The 19,555-nt window shown below is 66.0% G+C and overlaps 3 protein-coding genes across 5 annotated transcripts; all 3 read right to left on the bottom strand.

The window, feature by feature from the left end:
- Positions 1-147: 147 nt before the first annotated feature.
- PIGS (phosphatidylinositol glycan anchor biosynthesis class S) lies at positions 148-4,564 on the bottom strand. 2 transcript variants are annotated; one of them, XM_040616029.1, is made up of 12 exons: positions 4,455-4,564; positions 4,223-4,362; positions 4,043-4,154; positions 3,480-3,569; positions 3,226-3,317; positions 2,860-3,058; positions 2,381-2,523; positions 2,165-2,279; positions 1,738-1,883; positions 1,514-1,614; positions 932-1,142; positions 148-766 (listed from the first exon to the last, which is right to left on the bottom strand). In XM_040616029.1, the coding sequence occupies exons 1-12, from the start codon at positions 4,489-4,491 to the stop codon at positions 491-493; spliced, it is 1,662 nt and encodes a 553-aa protein (XP_040471963.1). In that variant the 5' UTR covers positions 4,492-4,564; the 3' UTR covers positions 148-490. The 2 variants fall into 2 exon arrangements, with proteins under 2 accessions (XP_040471963.1, XP_040471954.1); XM_040616020.1 differs by having other exon boundaries at positions 3,480-3,572.
- A 417-nt stretch (positions 4,565-4,981) lies between these two features.
- On the bottom strand, positions 4,982-8,943 carry ALDOC (aldolase, fructose-bisphosphate C). The gene is given in 10 exon segments (XM_040616090.1): positions 4,982-5,485; positions 6,124-6,323; positions 6,404-6,578; positions 6,667-6,750; positions 7,275-7,435; positions 7,506-7,560; positions 7,652-7,702; positions 7,704-7,864; positions 7,941-8,066; positions 8,836-8,943. Coding segments are annotated over 9 exon segments (1,095 nt in total). The 5' UTR covers positions 8,053-8,066; positions 8,836-8,943; the 3' UTR covers positions 4,982-5,389.
- Positions 8,944-10,722: 1,779 nt separating this feature from the next.
- On the bottom strand, positions 10,723-19,520 carry SPAG5 (sperm associated antigen 5). Of its 2 annotated transcripts, none has more exons than XM_040616006.1 (24): positions 19,206-19,520; positions 18,747-18,848; positions 17,122-18,530; positions 16,850-17,042; positions 16,395-16,514; positions 16,210-16,302; positions 15,970-16,104; positions 15,561-15,680; positions 15,212-15,304; positions 14,828-14,962; positions 14,589-14,682; positions 14,422-14,515; positions 14,240-14,321; positions 13,716-13,849; positions 13,278-13,443; positions 12,961-13,117; positions 12,611-12,682; positions 12,345-12,468; positions 11,980-12,091; positions 11,673-11,753; positions 11,444-11,584; positions 11,181-11,255; positions 10,996-11,076; positions 10,723-10,898 (listed from the first exon to the last, which is right to left on the bottom strand). In XM_040616006.1, the coding sequence occupies exons 1-24, from the start codon at positions 19,227-19,229 to the stop codon at positions 10,785-10,787; spliced, it is 3,951 nt and encodes a 1,316-aa protein (XP_040471940.1). In that variant the 5' UTR covers positions 19,230-19,520; the 3' UTR covers positions 10,723-10,784. The 2 variants fall into 2 exon arrangements, with proteins under 2 accessions (XP_040471940.1, XP_040471929.1); XM_040615995.1 differs by having other exon boundaries at positions 11,444-11,587.
- Positions 19,521-19,555: the final 35 nt, after the last annotated feature.

Below are 19,555 nucleotides of genomic sequence, written 5' to 3' on the forward strand. Positions count from 1 at the left end.
AACTGTCCCACCCAACATGCGCTTTTGACTAAAGACCCCTAAGGCAGGAGCCAGACCCCATAAAGCAAGGGGGGGGGGGGGGGGGGGCGGCAAGGGCAGGCAAGCTTGGGCTGGGGGCAACAGCCCACACACAGCTCACCAGGGGGGTCACACAGCCCCACATCAGCCCCCCACGGAAGTGGGGGTGTGTCTTTATTTATAGAGCAGCTTGATTGAAACACAGCAAGGTGCGGGGTGCACACAGGGAGCCCCCTCCCTCCTCTCTCCCCTTCTGGGCAGAGGGCTCAGGACCCAGACTGAGAGCATCTCCCACCCCTCCAAGCAGCCTCTCTTCCCACTCCTGCATTTTGGCCACCACAGACCCAACCGAACTGCCGGGCCCAGTCCTGACACCGTTCTGGGGTGTCATCTCAGGCCATGGGTCCATGACAACATACTGCACAAGGTGGGGACACCCCCAGCCCCAAGAGAAGGCACCATCGCAATGGGCTCAGTCCAGCTTGGTGGGCTCCTTCTGACGTTGCCTGGCCTCCCGCACAATCTTGGCCAGGGAGAGGAGAATGGGAACGGCCATGGGCAGGAAAAGTGGGATGTAGATGGCAAATTTCTGGTCATCGGGGAAGTAGAGAAGGTGGAGGAGAGATGGGTCAAAGAAGGCTCGCTCCGAGGAAGTGACTGCTTCCTTGCTGGCCTGGAAAGCAGAGTGCAGGTGGCCTGTGGCCAGCTTAGCCATGGCACTCTGTGCTGCAGCCACTGCTCGGTACACCTGTGTGGGAACAATGCCAACAGTCAGTCCCTGGCCGGGGGGGACCACAGAAAGAAGCCTGGGGGCCTCGCTCACAGTACCACACCAGCAGGAGCTCACGGTCTGGCACACAGACAGCAACACCTGGCCCCCTCTGCTCCTCCCCTCAGGGTCCCCCAGCCCTACCTCAGAGGCTACATCATCTTTGATGACAATGTTCCCGATCTTGTCCAGGAGCTGGGCCAGTGAGGTCAAGGTGGTGGAAACGGTGGCAATGTTCTCCACGGTGTGGGCCCAGAGCAGACGGTCCAGCTCCCAGTCGGCCAGCCCCTCGTTCCCTGGGCTCTCCAGCAGAAACTCAGGGGGCAGCTCTTCCCGAGATAACCCAAAGAGTAACCTGGGAGTGGAGGGGAAGATCCCAGCCCACATCAGAAGCCTGCAGTCCCACACACAGTCCCTGCTCTTCCCCTTCCCCTCTGCATTCAGTCCTGGCAGGGCTCAACGATGCCCAGTGGCCTCCTGGATGCAGGGCATGACAAGCCAAGCCTCCCACCTCAGGAGGTGGGAGATATACCAGCATCTCTGGCCAGACAGCAGTGCTGGCCAGTGGTCAGCACCTTGCAGGCCACAAAAAGCCACCCTTTACCTCCCAGAGCCCACAGAGAAGCAAACAAGCTGCATGCGTAGCACTTGCTCTGACCCCACCAATTTCCACATCTGCCAAGAGAGCACACGCAGGGGCCCAGGGAGGGAAGAGAGCATCCTCACCGGAGCTGGGCCAGGAAAACCTCCATCACTCGCACCATGTCCACATCCACATGCAGTGGGAGGGAGGCTTGGGGGGAAGCAGGGGCTTCAACGTTGTAAACCTGCAGGAGAGCCTGTCAGCGAGCCCCAGCCGGAGCCCTGGGGCTGGCAGGGCTACCAGCACTCGCTGGGGAGGGGGAGCCGCCACTCTGTCAGAGCGCTACCAGCGCCCCATGTTCCCGTACCATGATGCCACCCCAGCGGGGGCTGTGGAAGGCGTTGGTGCTCACTGGGGCTCCGTCCTTGTCCTGGATGTACAGAGGGGAGTGGGAACGCTCTGGCACGTACAGCAGGAAGTTCAGCACAGGGTTGAGCGAGGCAGCGCTGGAGCCTGCAGCAGGACAGAGTCAAAGAACTGCCCTGGCCAGCAGGGACAGCAAGAGCAGATCGCCCGCACGCAGTGCCGGGGCAGAGCCCAGCCTGGCTCTTTCCACAGCAAGCCCCAAGCAGGACGGCCAGGCCAGCAGGTCTCTGTCACCCTCGTTCCCATCTGGGGCTGGCAGGGCATGGCACTGCAGGGAGGGAAGGGGCACAGGCCATAGGCACAGCTGTCCCCCCTCCCTCAGCAGAGCCCAGTCCCATGACAGCCAGTCATGGTGACTTCATGCTCACCTAGCCGGGCCTCCACAGGGTTGATGACATGTGGGAGGCTGTGAGCGCTCAGAAGGAAGCTGGAGGACTCCTTGTCAAAGCGTGGTGTCACTCCTAAGACGGCATAGTACAGGATCTGCAGGCACACCACGAAGACGTTGCTGGCAGAGAAGCGTGTCCTGGGGCACCCAGGAAGGACTGAGCTGGGCTCTCCCCACCGCCTCTCCCAGCCCTCACCTGCGAGTCCACAGAGAAGTTGGCCACCAAGCTCAGTTTGTCCAGGACGGGCTGCACGTAGTGGTCCACAGCATCCTCGATGTCCCAGTCCACAGCATGGGACTTGGGGTCGGGGTTCAGCAGGCTGAAGGTGATCTCATACCCTGTCAAGGACCCACAGCCTGTGAGGCACCACCACAGCCACCACCTGTTGATACTGAGGCCACACATGCGGCCATGACAGAGCTCCCAAGAGTGGCAGAACCTGACCCCCTCTTCCCCGGCCCTCCCCGATGTGGGGTCATGCACCAGTGCCCCAACACAGCAATCGCAGTGTGGAGCCTGGCCCAGAGCACCTGCCAAGGACAAAGGGAAGATCCTGGGGTCTGTTACCCAGAAGACATCTAGGGATACTAGAAGGACAGTAGGAAAAAGCCCTGACCCCTGAGACAGGGGGCTTTCCCCGGGTCAGAGAACGGGGCTGGAGTGCACATCCATACCCAGGCTGGATTTCAAGTACCGCCGGGCATCAAGGCCAAGCTGGCCATCAGGCACACGGTCCGAGAGAGCAGTGGCGATGGAGCTGGCCGTGAAGGACATCACCTGCGTGAGCTGCCGGAGGCGGGTGCGGAGGGCAGCCAGGCCCCCCCCAGCCCTCACCAGGGCACTGCGGTGCTTCCCCACGTAGACGCTGATGCCCTGGGGAAGGGGCAGGGGTGAGGGCTGGGAGCAGGGCTGGTTCCTGCCCACACGTGGGAGAAGAGCACGGTGCCACCTGTGACAGCCTGGGGACAGACACCGCCCCCCAGGGCATCTGGGAGGGGTGAAGTGCGCAAAGGCTGACACTGCAGGGTGCTGCTCCCTACCTGAGGCAGGAGAGACGAAGTTTCAGGGACCACGTACATGGTCAGAGAGCCCAGCGTACCATCCTGCAGCGAGCGCAGAGCAGCATCAGCCTCTGGGGAAGATAAGAGACATTAGCAGGGTTGGGAATTTCACTCCAAGCCCCATCCTACCCTGAGACGCAGTAAAGCCCAGTCCCCTGCCTATCTAGCCTCAGGAAGGGGGGACTGCTCCCCCACGGAGCTCCCCCAGCTACTGCAGTCCCTCATCCCGGTACCTTGTGCGGTAGCTGCATCCAGCGCTGCCTCCTCCTGAGCCGTGGTGCTGCGATAGAGGGTCTCGTAGCGGGACGTGATGCTGCTTCTCACTGCTGGGTGAGAAAACCCGAGTGAACCCGCTAACCCTGGCTCACAGGCCCTTCGCAGGAGCCAGGTGCCAAGAGCGACAGAGACAGCCCCTGGGTGACACATGCCACAAGTGGTCCTTTGGGCCCCAGCTCTAACCTCAGCAGAGCGACCCAGCGTGGCACACAGCCTCAGCTAGTCCACGCTGGCAGGTGGGACACCCCCACACCACCCAGGGCACATCCCACCCTCCGAGGGCTGCCACAGCACCCAGCCCCGGGGGGGGAGCTGGTCTCTTCCCTGCAAGCACCCTGGGGACTCTGCTGTCCCCACTGTCCCCCTTCGGACAAGATGATGCTGGTGACCGTGGGTTTGGGGCCCTGGGAGCTGTGGTGCTGCCTCCTGGGGAGAGAAACAGCGGGCACGCAGGGACCCCCCGGGGAAGGGCGGGGGCAGCCGGGGAGCGGGGGGCCGCGGGCAGCCGGGGGGCTCTCACAGTTCACGGGAATCTCCACCTCCTGCACGTCCCTGAAGGGCAGCGGCCTCGGCAGGTCCCCGGGCACCGACCCCGGGGCGAAGACCACAGCGACGGGCACCGCCAGCTGGAACTGAGCAGAGGCGGCGTCAGCCCGGGCCCCACCCGGTCCCGCCGCCCCCCGGGCCCCCCGACGCTCACCGGCAGCTGGCCCAGCCCGTCGATGCCCGCGTAGGGCAGGGCGGCGCGGTAGGTTTCGGTCGTTCTCCACCACAGCGGCAGCCCCAGCACCACGGCGATGGCCGCGAAAGACAGGGCGGCCCGGCGGCCCCGCGCCCGCTCTGCGGGGACAGCGTTCAGCACCGGCCCAGGGACCGGGCACAGCGGGGACGGGGGCGGGGGGAGCGGGCGGGCACCCGAGTGCCGCCGGTACCTGCTTCATCCGCCGCTATCGCCGCCGCCGCCGCCATCTTCACTTCCCGTCCCAGCCGATGGGGCGGGGCCTATGCCCGGCCCGGCCAGTCAGAGCGCCCAGCCCTTAGCACAGCCAATGGACATCGAGTTCGGAGCGCGGCGGCGCAGACGGGCGGGCAGTAACACCAATCAGAGCGCGGCGCCAGCCCTGAGGAGGTGGGCCTTGGCCGCACCGCCGCTACGAGTGCCACGGAAGGACAAGCGGTGCCCAGCGCGGGCGGCTGTGCAGCTCCGAGCACCGCGGCCGGGATGCCGGGTGTGGGGGGGAAACGAGGCGGGGCTGGGGGGGGAGAACTGCGGGTCCTTACCCGCCCCTTGGCCCATAGAGCGAGCCCAGTCACCCCCGCCCCCAGGTGCCAGAGCCCCCTCTGTGTGCAGGTGGGCTGAGACCGGGCACAGCTCACTGCATGGATGAGCACAAGCGGCACCCGCGGCCGGGATGGGGCAGCAGCCGGTGCCCCGCAGCGAGGGAGGAGGCGGCACAGCGCTGTCTCTACCGTTTATTTGTTGTTAGGCTATTTGGTACACGGGGTGCACATGGCGAACACAACACACGCGCTCCAAGGGCGGCAGCGACCTGGACTGCGAAGCTACGGCTGAGCAGGGGCACCCCCAGGCCTCCCCTCCTGCCTCCCCCCCACGCGGCCCGGCCTCCCCCCTCCAAGGCCTGGCCAGAGCCCCCCACCAAAGGGGCATCCGGGTGCCTCCCTTCGGGGGGCTAGGTAACCCAGCCCCCCCACCTCATCTGCAGACGCGGCAGCGCGGAGCCCATGGGGCCCGCTCCCCTCCCCCTCCCCGCGTGGCGGCTCCCCTGGGTGGCTGGAGTGGAAGCGGGGTGTGAGCAGTGGTGGGGAGGGGGCCAGGGCGGGGGCTGGTGGGGTGCCCGGCTGGGGCTCAGTAGGCATGGTTGGCCACATAGAGGGACTGCCCGGCGGCCCCCGAGTCGTCCCCGCTGCCCTCGTACTTGCCCAGCGCCGCCAGCCCATTTACCTGCAGGGAAAAGAAACATCAGTGGCCCCCAGAGGGTATGGCCCCCGAGGACCCCAGTCCCTGGGGACACCGCCTTCAGGGTCCCCCAGCTCATGGGGACACAGCCTTCGGTGTCCCCTGCACCCCTGCAACAACACAGCCCTTGGCACCCCCCTCCCACAGGGACAGAGCACTCTGTCCCCCATCTCAATGGGCACAATCCTTGGTCTCCCCCACCACCCCAGGGGACATGGCTTTTGGCATCCCTCTTCCCACAGGGACAAGCTCTTGATGTCCTGTGGCACCCTCGAGGACATGGCCCACCCCACAGGGACCTGGCCCTTGGCATCCCCCATTCCCCCGTGGGGACACAGCCCTCGCTGTCCCCATGGACACAGTACTGTGTCCCTTTCATGGGGATCATGGTCCTTGGCACCCCTTGTCCTGTGGGGCACAGCCCTTGGTGTCTCCTATCACCCTGGGGGACATGGCCATCAGCATCCCCTCTGCCAATGGGCACAGGCATCAGTACACCCCTTCCCATGGTGACACCGCCCTCGGGGTCCCCACCACCCCAGGGGACGCAGCCCTTGGGGTCCCTGCCACCCCAGGGGACGCAGCCCTCAGCACCCCTCTCCTGCGAGGGCCATCGCCCTCACCTCTGCACGCTTGACAAACTCCTCGGTGGCGGCGGTGGCATTGTCCTGCTGCCCGCGCCAGGCACTGAGCGCCGACGCCTGCAGTGCCCGCCCATAGGAGAAGGTGAGGGCCCATGGCCGCATTAGCGGGCACGTGTTGATGGCGTTGAGGTTGATGGAAGCCTCCTCCTCACTCTGACCCCCGGACAGAAAGGTGACACCTGCAGAGAGCTGTGTTATGGCACTGCGGGGGGCACAGGGCATCCCCCTCCTGGTCCCTGCCACATCCTGGTGCCGGTACCTGGCACGGCTGGGGGCACGGTGCGGCGCAGGGCAGTGACAGTGGCCATGGCAATCTCCTCGGGGCTGTACTTGGTGGGGCAGGAGTGCCCAGGTGTCACCATGTTGGGCTTTAGCAGGGTCCCCTCCAGGTAGACGTGGTGGTCGCTCAGTGCCTTGTAGACAGCTGCCAGCACCTGGGAAAGACAGGCAGTGTGGGGTCCCCTGGCACGTCACAGCACAGCACAGCATGGTGCCCACCCTGCTGCCCACCCCACCGCTCACCTTCTCTGTCACATACTGGCACCGCTTGAGGTCGTGGTCACCATCAGGCAGGATCTCCGGCTCCACGATGGGCACGATGCCGTTCTGCAAACACCAAGCAGATGCCACCATGGGGACATCCCTGGGTATCCCTCTGGCCCCATGGCAATGTGGGGCAATGCCTGGACCTGGGGGGCGACGCTCAGCCCCAAGGCTCAATGCCCACCCTTGCCGGTCATACCCATCCCAGTGGGGTAATATCTGGCCCCATGGGGTGATGCCCAGCCTGAGGGGGTCAATTCTTGGCCCCACGGAGCAATATCTACTTTTGTGGGGTGATGCCCAGCCCCATGTAGCAATGCCTGGCCCTGTGGATTGATCCCTGACCCCATAGGTGATGTCCACTCCATGGGGCAATGCCTGGTCCTGAGAATCAATGAGCAGCCACGTGAGGTGTTACCTAACCTCTGGGTTGATGTCCAGCCCCATGGGATGACACTCAGGCACAGGGGCAACGCTGAGCCCCAGGGATCTGTGCCCTTCCCCACAGGGCAATTCCTGGATCCTTAGGTCAATACTCCAGCTATGGGTCAGTGCCCACCCCATGGGGCAAAGCCACAGCCACGTACCTGCTGGCAGATGCTGGCGTAGCGGGCCAGGACGTTGGCGTTCTCCATGATGGCGAGCGCAGAGGGGGTGTTGTCGCTAATCTTCAGCACGCAGCGCCACTTGGCAAAGTCAGCCCCATCCTTCTTGTACTGGGCACAGCGCTCCGACAGCCCGTCCAGTCCTGCCAGGCAGCGCGTCAGCCCCACAGCCCCAAACCCCGCGGCCCCCACCCCACCGCTCGCTCCACCTACCCTGCGTGGTGGTCTCCCCATCTGTCCCAGCCAGCGGCACAACACCCTTGTCCACCTGCGGAGAGAAGGGGAAGGCAGCGCTGAGCCCCACCAGCACCCTCCCAGCACCCTCAGCACCCCACAAACCCATCGGAAACCCCCCACACCTTGATGCCCACAACGATGCCCTTGTCCTTGATCATCTGGACGAAGGGGGGTACCATCGTCAGCCTTCTGGTACATGGTCTCGTGGAAGAAGATGACGCCCCCAATGCATTTCTTCACCCGGCTGTCGGCACTGAAGAGGATCTGGCGGTACAGCCGGCGGTTCTCCTCCGTGTTCTCCACCCCGATCTGGTTGAGGCGCTTCGCCATGCTCCCTGCAGGCACCCAGCACCCTCATCAGCCTCCGGCGTGGGGAAAAGGGGTGGCGGGCCAGAGCCCCCCAACACTGACCTACGGACTCATCGGCAGCCAGGATGCCCTTGCCGGGGGCCACAATGCGCAGCGCGATGTCCGACAGCTCCTTCTTCTGCTCGGCCGTCAGCGCGGGGTATTGGTGCGTCATGGTGGCGGTGGTGGCTGCAAGCAGACGGGGGCTGAGTCACGCGCCGGCGGGGTGGCACCCACCCCCCCCCGCCAGCACCCTGCGGGGAACCCCACGGGGCTGGGGACCCCCAGCCCTGCCAGCCAGGGGGGTGGGCTCCCCGCGTACAGCAGGCAGCTGCCCTCGCCCCGGGCCGGCCAGGGCCTCGTGGAGGATGCCGGGGAGCTCCCAGCCATTTTGCTGCCTGCCCGCCCGCCCCCAGCCCAGCCATCTTAGGGAGCGCAGCCCCGGGGGGGCGGGCAGGGCCCGGGGGGGCCGGCGGTGGAGCTGCCCCGCGGCCGGGGCTACCCCGAGCGGCTGGGACGCGGGGGGGTGGCGGTAGCCTGGAGCTGGGGATACTGGGAGGGGGGGGAATACCTCGGGAATGGCGCTCCCCGGGGAGGAGAGACCCCAGGGGCGGCACTACCCGGGGCTGGGGGCGCCCGGGCTTGGCGCTGCCCCGCGGGGCCGGTGATGCCCGGGGGAGATGGTGCGCCCCCCGGGGTGGCGATCCCCCCGGCCGGCACCGCCTGGGCTCCGGCTGCTCCAGCGCAGGGGGTGCCTCCAGAACCCTCCCACCCCCCAACACCCCGGCGCCGGGGCTCCCCCTACCCCGCCGCCCCCCCTGCCCCGGCGCCCCCCCAGCCCTGCCCGACCCCCCGGATGCCGGCAGCGCCGCACGAAGACGCCCCGGAGGCTCGGCGGTGCTGCCGGCTCCCGTCACCGGGCGCCCCCCGGGCGCCCCCCCCCCCGGCTCCCCCTTACCGGGCGCAGGGCGGGCGGCGGCGGACGCGGACTGCGGGCGGTGTGCTCCGGCCCCGCGGTAAATGGGGCTGCGCTGCCGCAGAGCTACGTGACCGGCGGGGCGGCACCCGGCAGGACCGGCCCCCCCGGCCCGCTCCGCCCCCCCGCCGCCGCACGCACCCCCCTCCCAGCCCCGCCGGCGACCGGCAGTGGCGCTGGTGGGGACCCCCCAGGGCGACAACCCCGGGGTGGGGGCCCTGCGGTGCCACCTCTTTGCAACCCCTTGCTGCTGGTGGGGACCCCTCTGTACCACCCCCCCCGACCCCCGGCCAGGGACGCAGCTGAGTCCCGCCCCCCCCCCCCCCCCCCCCCCCCGTCATGGGCAGGGACCCCCAGGCAACCCAGGCACCCCACTGTGCCATCCCCGGTTGCTGCCGGAGACCCCTCTGTGCCACCGACCCCACTGTGCCATTCTTGGTTATGGGTAGGGGCTTCCTTTGCCACCCCCGTGCTGCTGCTGGGGACCCCGCCATGCCCCCCCATTGCCACTGTCACCTACAGGCAGGGACCTTCCCCCCATCACCTCTGGGCCAGGGACCCCCCTGTACCACTCATCACTGTGCCACCCTGCTTGCTGTCCCAGAGCCCCCGGCTGTGTCACCAGGGGCCAAGACCCAGCAGCGCAGAGCCTCCCGGGGCAGAGCAGGGAGTCCCACAGGAGACGGCGGTGTCCCCGCAAAAAAGCTGCCTGCAGGCAGCACAGGGACAATAGCAGTGTCCCCGCTCACCCCACGGGCCAGCTGCCAGGACCCTGCTGCTGAATCCCTGCCGTAAAAGGAGGGCTGAGCCACCCCGCGTGGCCCTAATCCAGGGATAGGGGCACATCTCCCCCTGCACCCCAGAGCCGGGCACCACCTGGGCCCCCCGCTGCCCACCTCACATCTTGGGGGGCTGTATCTGACCCCTTGCAGGGGGTCACAGCCACAGGAAGGAAGGGTGCAACACCAGGGAACAGCAAACGTTGCTTCCCCAGCAGCCACCCACGCACCCGGTAAATAGAGGCGCAACCCTCAGCACCCCCATTCCCTGGGTACTGGGGTAAAGGTGCCAGCACCCGCCCTGCTCTGGGCTGCAGCAGAGGGCAGGGGAAGGTGATCCCCCCCCCGGGCAGGAGAAGCAGGCAATTAAAAACCAGAGCACTTGTTTGAATGCTGCTATTTTGGGCCACGTTCGGGGAGGGAGGTGCTGCATGGCCCCCGTGGCAGTGGGGAAGCATCCTCGGGGTCGGGAACACCGGGAGAGGGATCCCGCAGGAGATGCCCTAGTAGGAAAAGGAGGGAGTGAAGGCTGGAGCTGTGCTGGGAGCAAGGGAGCCCCCGAGGAAGCCCCCACCATGCAGCACAAGGTCCCAGGGGTAGGGGACTGGGGAAGCTGGCAGAGCTCCCAGCACCTGGCAGGCAGCCCTCGCCACCACCCAGGGGATGCTGCATGCTGCAGCCACGCGGGGAGGGGGAACCAGCCCCATGCAACAGGCGTGTGGCCCACAGCCCCACCGTGGGGTGCAGGAACTGGCCTCCCGATACCCTCCGCAGGGGGAGGCAGGAGGGGGGCACAGAGGGAATCTAGGGCAGGAGGAGGAGCGGGGCCGGGAAGGGAAGCTAGGTCAGCCCGGGCACGCTGGCTGCTGCCGGGGCCGCAGGGTGGGAGCCTGGGGAACGCACAGCGCCTTATTGAGAGCGAGCAGCAGCGGGGGGGTGAGCGCACCCCGCCAAGGGGAGGCCCTGGGGTGGCAGGGAGCCGTGCCTGTGGCCCCGTGACAGGGACTGAGCAGGAGCAGCCAGCGCAGGCTGGATCAGTTGTCCCCACGCAGGGCATCAGGAGCTTCCTGCATCCGTATACCAGGCAGGGTGAAAACCAACACAACTTTATTTAGTCAATAATTGCAACATTAAAGAAAGGCAGGTTTCAGGCTACAGTGGCTCGGCTGCTTCCTTGCTGCTAGTGCCTGGCTCCAGGCCCAAGTACAGCAGCAGGCAGTGGAGCTCCTGGCAGTTCGCTGCCATGTCGGGGACGGCTGAGAGGACCTGGGGACAGCAGCAGTGTTAGTGACAGCATTTGGGATGAAGGGTTGGTGTTGCTGCAGTCACAGCAAGGGTGAGAGCTACGAACCATAAATCTCACCTCTTTCATCTTCTCCTGCATCTCCTCGTGGGTCCTCAGCATTTTCTGGACGTGTTGGAGCCTCAGCTCCAGCCCCTTGATCTGCAGTGGGAGATGTCTGTCAGAAGCCTGCCCCAAAACTGGGCAGGGACCAGCCCAAGAGAGAGGGGACTAGAGCCATGGCAGCCCCTCGGGGCTCCCCGTACCTGCCCCAGGTACTTGTCAGAGCGTAGCATATTCTCATTCTCTTTCTCCAGGAGCAGCAGCCGCAGTTTGTCCAACTGCAAAAAGAGCGAGCGCCGCTGAGACATCACTGTGGGACAAGACCCAGGGGAGGGGGGGTGGGGAAAGGCTCCCCCCTGCCCTTGAGCTGGTCACCTGCTCAAGGAGTGAGGTCTGGAGAGGGCCCCTGTCCACAGAGGGATGGTGACATGAGGAGCCCTCAGCCCTGGCAGCCCCTCAGCCTCACCTGCTGCTGCAGCAGGACTCTCTCCTGGACATGGGCAGTGTCCACCTTGGGCTCCTGCCCTCGCACCTCCTCCCACAGCACCTTGACCTCCGTCTCAGCGCGCTGGAGCGCGCGACTCAGCTGAGATCTCTCTTCCTTCAGCTGCTGCAGGGGGAAAGGAGATGCTGAGGGGGGGTTCTGTGGCTGGCACTGCCCAGGCGTGCAGCCCAGCCAGGCCCCTATCACACACCATGACTTCCCCTCTCTGGTCGAGGAGTTGCAGCATCTTCTCTTCCTGCTGTTTCACGATGTCCTGCAGCTCCTTCTCGCTCTGCGGTGGGGAAGAAGTGGTGTCAGGCAGTGTCTGGCCCTGGCCACCCCCAGCACCCCAGCAGGGAGTGAGTTTTCTCATGTTTGAGAAGGTCACACGAGCCAGAAGCACCCAAGGGGCATCACCAGAACCAGTCACCCAGATTTCTCGGTGTCCTAGATCAGCACCCGTCCCAGTTCGGCTCTGCCCTGGGGCGAGTACTGGCCCACTTCTGGCACCGGCTCACCTCTATCTTGCCCCTCAGTGCCTTGTTCAGCTTAGCGATGGTGGCAGCCTGGGTGTCCATCTTCTCCTCACTCTCCGATGTCACGGTAGCCAGACGGAGCTGCAGGTCAGAGCTGGGAGAAGACAGTGGTGCTGAGCAGGTGAGCATCACAGCCTATCACGGTGACAGATTCTGAACCCCGTCCTGGGCATCCCACCCTCCCATGGTGGGAGGGACCAACGCACCAGCCTGGCCAGCTAGAAAAAGCCCTTCTAGCCATGGCAGGAGAGGTCTAATCCTGGGCTAGGACAAGACGCAAACCCCAGACAGGCTGCCCACAGGAGAGACCATGCCCAGCCCTCAACATGAGCCCCCACTGAACCCACATCTCTGTCTGCAGCGCCTTGAACTTGCTCTGCTCCAGCTCCTGGACGCGGAAGCTCAGCGTGGCAACATCGGAGACCACAGCTCTCAGCTCCTTCATGCTTTCCAAGAGACTGGTCTCGGGCTCTGTGGGCAGGGCAGAGGCTCATGAGCAGCATGGAGGGAACATCAGCTTCAGGGGACACAGCACCAAGCAGGAATCCATGCCCGCTCGTACAGCCCGTGCAGCCCTGGCACAGGGTCCAGGGCAGGGTGACAGCCCCAGTACCTGGTGGCTTTGTTGTCAAGGAAGGTTTGTCCTTAGTAAAGGCACTTCCACCTCCAGTGGTTTCGTCAGCATCTGCAAGAGGAGAGGGCAGCGGTGCTGTGCTCAGCCCTGCGTGCTGCGGGGAGCATGACCAGAGCTCACTCACGTGGGATGCTCGGAGAAAACCCCAGCTGCCCACAGGAGCCGTGACCCGAACCATGGCTGCCACAAGGCAACAACTGGGGAACCCACAGGGATGACACTGGGATCTCCTCCTCATCCAGCACCGCACCCCCACCATAGGAGGGAACGATCCCCACCCCCACACAGGGACACCTCCCCCAGCACCCAGGCAGCGGGTGCCAGCTCACCTTTCGCCGACAGCGCTTTCAGAGCACTGCCCACGAAGGAGGTCCTGGCACGGGCCGGGGTGCAGCGGGCGGGGGTCCAGGCACAGCGGGGGGTCTGCCAGCTCTGTGCCTGCAGGGCCACGGACCAGGCTCTGCTTCTCGATGGGGCATCGTCATCCTTCAGAGGGGAGAGAGAGCACAGCTTGTGATAGCTTGTGACAGCTCTGCACTGCCCGGGTGAGCAGGGGGTGTCTCGAAGCCATACCATGGGGGACCATGAGTGTCCTACACCCCTCAGGCCACCCCTGGTCCTCCTTGTCCCAAGGCAGGGCTCCTACCTCCTCTTGCAGAGCAACCCTGAGGCTGTCTGCAAGCTCCTGCAGCTGCATCTTGCTCTTGGCAATGTCCGTGAAACACCAGGAGACTTTGTCCCTCTTGTGCTGCAAGTCAAGGAGCTTGGCCTTGGTGCTCTCCAGCTCCTTGCAGAGGGCAGCCTGCTCTTCACTGTGGGATGGCATCAGCCTCAGCAGGAGCAGCATCCCCCCCTCCTCAGTGTGGGATGGGGACATTTCCCACGTCTGCTCCCACTGTGACCTGGGAGTGGTGCAAACCCCACGGATTTAGGCAGCCCCCCTCAAGATGGGCTCTGGTAGGCTTCTCCACAGCCGTGGCAACCACACTTGGCTGGGGCAGCAATGCCCGGAGCAGTGTTCCCCAACCCCCAGGAGGAGCTAGATTTCCCAAAAACAGGGGGAGGTGGTGAGCGGGGACAGTACCACAGGCACTCGTGGGAATTCATCAGCTCCTCGTATTGCAGGGTGCGCTCCTGCAGGGCGGCCAGCGTGGACTTCAGCTTGGCCTCCACCTCCAGCAGCTGCGTGCGGGACATGCAGTTCTCCTGATCAAGGAACTGGAAGAGGGTGGGGGGACACAGCTGTGAGTGCACCCTTGGGACCCCCGGCAGAGTCCCTCCCATGCCTCAGGGTGCCGTTTCCCATTAGGGGCAGCTTTACCCCAGCAAACCAGCAGTTTACTGGGGACATCAGACAGGCTGGGGGAGGGCAACACGCCTGCAGCCCGGAGAAAATTATCCCCGCGAGCTCCCCACCCCCCTCCCCAGGAATTGCCGCTGGGCAGGATGGAGAGCTGTGCTACGTGCGGGATGTCAACCACCCTCACCACGCTCACCCCCTCCCGTGGGAGGGCTAATCCTGCTCCTGGCCGGCTGCCAGAGTTCCCGCGAGGCAGAGATGGGGGCTGGCAGCGCGTGACAGCGCGGGCAGGGTCAGGCAGCTCCTACCTCCCGGCACTCGGTGGCCTCCCGCAGCTCCTGGCGCAGGCCATTGCAGTCCTGCTGCAGGGCATCCCTCTCCTGTGCCAGCCTGTAGGAACGGGACAGGGTCAGGGGGTGCCGCGTTCTGGGGGCCAGGGGTGGCAGGAGGTGGGGGAGGGGTAATGTCCTGCCCCAGGGCTCAGACCCACTGGGTTATCTCCTCGCACTGCTGCTTGTTCTGCTGCTGCAGCTCATCCCGCTCCTGCTCCACGCTGGCCAGATTTGTCATCAGGGAGCTCAGCTCTGTGAGGGACGGAGCTGTCAGCATGGTGGGGGGCACAGGGGCAGCTCCAGCCCCCGTGTCACCCACCCCTACCTGCACTGAGACAGGATTTGTCCACAGTCAGCTGTTCCAGCTGAGCCACCGCATCCTGCAAGGCCACTGAGGTCTCCTTCAGCTGGCAGGACGCCTGCAGAGACACAGTGCCCTCCAAGCTCACTTTGGGCTGCTCTTCCCCATAGGGTGCTCCCACACCAAGGGGTGCCCTGAGTCACCCTGTGCAAGGGAGCACCCCAGACACCCCCAGTCACCACTCTGCACTAGCAACCCCCTACCTCCTCCTTGGCTTGAAGAGCTTTGTCTGCCTGTTGCCTCACAGCATCCCGCTCCTCTAAGCAGCTCTGCAGCTTGTTGGGCACTCTTTCCAGCACGGCTCGGCACCAGGACACCAGGGCTCTCACCTGCTCCCGCTGCAAGGGGAGACAGCACCAAGCAGAGATCAGCATGGCATGGCACTGCCAGCCTCCAAGCCGGGACAGCGTGGCCGTGTCGGCTGGTGGCACTGTCCTGCTGCATGCCCAGGGACCGGTCTGGCAGCCGGGCTGCCCGTGGCACCCAGGGCACAAGGCGCTCCAAGACAGAGCAAAGCGGCACCAGCCATGCTGGTGGGGAGGCGAGGGGCTGAGCCCACCGCCAGCCCCCACCGGGACACCCCTCACCTCCACATCCAGGGCTCTCCTCTCCTCCTCCAGATTTTCAAAGGTGACATCTATGAATTCCCGGAAAGACCGAGTCTCGGCAGACAGGGATGCCTGTGGGGCAGGAGGGATGGGTCAGCGCTGCCGTGCTGGAAGAGCCACATTTGCTGGCCATGGAGGGAGGAGAGCGCCAGCCCCAAGGCCAGATCCAGGGCAGCTCCCCACAGCTGCACAAAGAAACCTCTGGTGGACCCAAACCCCTCCCAGACCATCGCTCGGAGCATCACTCAAGCTCAGGCCATGGGGATGCCTGTCCAGACCCCCAGTGACCCAGGTGGGAAGCAGCCAGAGATCCCTAGCCACTCAGTACCTGCTGGTGGACGGCATTTGCCAGCAGCGTGCCCAGCTCTCGCTGGGAGGCCAGGCTCTGGCTGCGGGCGCTGATCTGGGCACTGGCATGGGCACGGAAGGCCTCCAGGAAGCGATCTCCCTGCCGAGGGAAGGATGCTGCTCTGGGCACACTGTTGCATGAGGGGCAGCTCCGAGGAGCATCCCCACACGATGATGATGCCCAGGGCTCCCGCTCCCAGCGGGACACAGCCCAAGCCAAAACCACATCCAGACAGCTCCAGCTGCCCCAGGCAGCCACAAGGCCTTCTAGGGCTACATTGGACTTTTCCCCTGGGATGCTCAGGAGCCCTTCACCCTGTCAAGATGCTCCATGAAAGGCACGGGGACAGCAGACCCTGCCCTGACCCTGCCACCAGCTGCCCCTCTACCTCCTCCTTGGCTCGGAGAGCTTCCTCTGCTCGCTGCCTCATGGCATCCCGCTCCTCCAGGCAGCTCCGCAGCTTGCCGGGCACTCTCTCCAGTACGGCTCCACACCGGGACACCAGGGCCCTCACCTGCTCCCGCTGTGAGAGGGGACAGCACCAGGAAGCACCAGCTGTAGCTGATGGCTGCCGTGTGTGCTGGCAGCGCCAGCATCTCCCAAAACCCAGGGGGAAAGGGGGGATCACCTCCTGGGTGAGGGCTGCCTGCTCATCCTGCAAGCTCTGAGAAGTCGCATCAACGAAGCCCTGAAACAGGAGGCGCTGCCTGCTCCAGTCACCCTGGGGAAGGGACAAGGGCACCGGTGCTCAGGCAGGGCTCCCAGAACCAGCACAGGCAGCGCCAAGCACAGGTGAGCCCGGCTGAGACGCACCATCCGCTCAAGGGCCAGCTCCAGCTGCCGCCGCAGGTCCTGCTCTGCTCCCCGCTGCCACTGCAGAGCCTCCGTTTTCCTCCGCAGCTCAAGGTAGAGGTTGCGGTAGATCTCCTCCTCCTAAGGGCATCCCAGCAGAGCAGAGGGGGCTTTGCCCCAGCCCCACTCCACCCTGGGGGCCAGCGAGAGCTCGCACCTCCCACTCTGCCTCCCCCTGTGTGTGCCAGGGATGTTTCCCCACACAAAGGGTTCAAATCCAGCAAGCTCAGCAAGTAGAGCTGGACGTGATAACGCGGCCGGAGGAGCGCCAGGCACATCATGCCATGCATGGTGCCACAGCAGCCCCGCTTCCCTTCTGCTCCACCAGGCTGCGGTGCAGCCAGGGCCACATGGGCCCCGTCATGGCACTGAGGCCATAGGGAATGGGGTGGCACCACCGCAGCAAGAGCTCTTACCCCTTTGGCATGGGTGATGTCCGTCTGCATGAACACATCCCTCTGCTCGGCCGGCCCCACACCAGGCAGCAGCCGCTGGCTCTCCTGGCAGTGGCGCAGCTGGAGCGAGAGGGCTTCAATGATGATGAGGGTGCTCTCCAGTCGCACCTCTAGCTCTGCCCGTGGCAGGGACTTCAGCTGCTCCCGAGGACAGCTGGCGACAGAGAGAGGACAGGGGCAGTGCATGGGTGTTACAGTCCCATCTGGGGCGGGAGGCATGTTCCTACACTTACTGCCAGAGCAGAGAGTCCGTTTCAGCAGCGCTGTCCTTGGCGCAGGGGGGGGCACCCACGTATGTGTTCATGCTCCTCTCCTGCAGGTCCCGGGGGGTCATGAAAGTCCCAGTGCTCGTGGTGGCCACCGGCGTGACGCTCGTCCCGGCGCTCGTGGTGGCCACCGGCGTGACGCTCGTCCCGGCGCTCGTGGCGGCCACCGGCGTGACGCTCGTCCCGGCGCTCGTGGCGGCCACCGGCGTGACGCTCGTCCCGGCGCTCGTGGCGGCCACCGGCAGAGGCAGGCTGTGCCGCAGGGAATCCAGCGGGGACAAGGTACCGAGGCTCTTCTCCAGCCACACCAGTGGCAACATCCAGGACACGGCACCTGGGGCCACCTCGGGCAAGGGGACTGGGGTGGCCGTTGCCTCCGACCCAGCAGGCTCCAACCTCTGTGCCTCGGTGGGAGGGAGCTCACGGGGGTCCTGTTCTGGTGGGGCAGGGGACTCTGCTCCCTCAGGGGTGTCTTGACAAGATAGGGGACCAGCACCCCCAGCCAGGGGCGTGGTGCCCACAGGGCTGCAGGAGAAGTGGGTGGGCACCACTTGCCACCTGTGGAAGGGGGCTTCCTGTGGGGTGGAGCTGGTGCCGGGGGGCCCTAGGGTACAGGAGGCCAGGCTGGTACTGCCAGGGGACTGGAGGGTGCAGGGTGCTTGGATGGTGCTGCCTGGAGGGTTTGTGGTGCAAGGCACCGAGCTGCTGATGCTGGGGGGCCCTGGGGTGCAGAGCATTGGGGTCACGCTGCCACAGGGCTCTGAAGTATGCAACACCGGGATGGGGCTGCACAGGGGGGCTGGCATTGTGCTGTCAGGGGGCTCCGGGATGCTGGGTGACTCTGGGGTGCGGGATTCCAGGACCGAGCTGCTCAGGGCCTCTGAAGTACAGGGTCCTGGAATGGGGCTGCTGGGGGTCTCCGGGGTGCAGGGCGCCCGCACAGGGCTGCTGGGGGGGTCTGGGGTGGTGAGGCCCAGGACTGAACTGCATATTGGGGCTGGCACAGGGCTGCTGGGGGGCTCTGGGGTGCAGGGCCCCCGCACGGGGCTGCTGGGGGGCTCTGGGCTGCTGGGGCCCAGGACTGAACTGCATATTGGGGCTGGCACAGGGCTGCTGGGGGGCTCTGGGGTGCAGGGCCCCCGCACGGGGCTGCTGGGGGGCTCTGGGCTGCTGGGGCCCAGGACTGAACTGCGTACTGGGGCTGGCACAGGGCTGCTGGGGGGCTTCGGGGTGCAGGGCCCCCGCAAGGGGCTGCTGGGGGGCTCCGGGTCGCTGGGGTGCTCTGGGCTGATGCTCTTGAGGGGCTCCAGAGGCCTGGGTGCCAGTGTGGGTTTCCTGGGGCGCCCCCGGGTGCAGGACACCGGAGTGCCACAGTTCTACAAGACATTGGGGGGGTCGAGGGTCAGGGCTGTCCTGCCCTTCCTCCCATCCCCCCATAGCCGTTTGTCCCATTTCCCCCACCAGTAGATCATACCTGTTATCCCAGTGCCTTGGCACCTCACCCCAGTACCACCAGTTCCGGTACAGCCCGACACCCCTTCCCGTTACCCAGCCCCCTCCCCTGGTGTCCCCCCACCCCGCCCCGCACCCACCTCGAGCCGCAGGCGGCGGAACAGCGGGGTGAGGGTGGTGTGTTCAGCGCCCGGTTGCAGCTGCAGCTCCTGCAGGGGGAGGCGCCGCGGCCTCCGCGCCGCCTGGGGGTGGGGGGGTGGGGGTGGGCACCGGGGGTCACCGGCAGCACCACCGGCAGTACGCCCCAACGCCCCCCCCCTTTTCATATATACAGGGACAGTTCCGGTCCTTACCGGACGCCCCTGCCACCCCCGCGGCTCTCCACGTCGCCCCACCGGGACCCCGCCCCCAACCCAACCCCGCGGGGAGCCCCCCGGCCCGCACTCACGGCGGGGGTCAGGGCGGCCCGCATGGCCCCGGTGCGGCCTTCCGGTGCCGGTCCCGCCCGTTTGAAACACCACCACCACCACCACCACCACCACCACCACCACCGGGGCTCTCCACGCCGCCCCACCGGGACGCCCCCACCCCGTACTCACGGCGGGGGTCCGGCCAGCCCACATAGCGCCGCTCCCGGTGCCGTTCCCGCGCCGCCTATTTGAAACCCACGCACGGCTCTGATTGGCTGCCCCGCGCACGCGCCGCTGCGCCTGGGAGTGCGTTAGGGGCGGGGCCACGCGCGGTGGTGGGCGGGAAGGGGCGTATCCTCGAGAGAGGCCCCGCCCAGCGGGCGCAGCAGCAGCGCCGAGCACTGGCCACGTCGGGGGCGCGCAGCGCTTAGCGGGGGGCGCACGGGAAAGCGCCCAGCTCCAGCTCCAGCTCCCGCTCCAGCTCCCTCCCGACCCCAGGCCTGCCCCGGGGCACCCAGCCCTGCACGGCCCCCCAGACC

This window comes from Falco naumanni, chromosome 1, assembly GCF_017639655.2.
Source record: "Falco naumanni isolate bFalNau1 chromosome 1, bFalNau1.pat, whole genome shotgun sequence".
NCBI lineage: Eukaryota > Metazoa > Chordata > Aves > Falconiformes > Falconidae > Falco > Falco naumanni.

Excerpts from the sequence above, each read along its gene's own strand:
- PIGS (XM_040616020.1), bottom strand. The coding sequence starts at position 4,491 with ATGGCGGCGGCGGCGGCGATAGCGGCGGATGAAGCAG. Across the intron at positions 4,363-4,454 it reads GATAGCGGCGGATGAAGCAG|AGCGGGCGCGGGGCCGCCGG; the intron begins GTACCGGCGGCA and ends CTGTCCCCGCAG. Across the intron at positions 1,884-2,164 it reads CCCTGTGGAGGCCCGGCTAG|GCTCCAGCGCTGCCTCGCTC; the intron begins GTGAGCATGAAG and ends GTCCTGCTGCAG.
- SPAG5 (XM_040615995.1), bottom strand. The coding sequence starts at position 19,229 with ATGTGGGCTGGCCGGACCCCCGCC. Across the intron at positions 14,683-14,827 it reads CTCTTCAAGCCAAGGAGGAG|GCGTCCTGCCAGCTGAAGGA; the intron begins GTAGGGGGTTGC and ends GTGTCTCTGCAG. Across the intron at positions 14,516-14,588 it reads CAAATCCTGTCTCAGTGCAG|AGCTGAGCTCCCTGATGACA; the intron begins GTAGGGGTGGGT and ends CGTCCCTCACAG.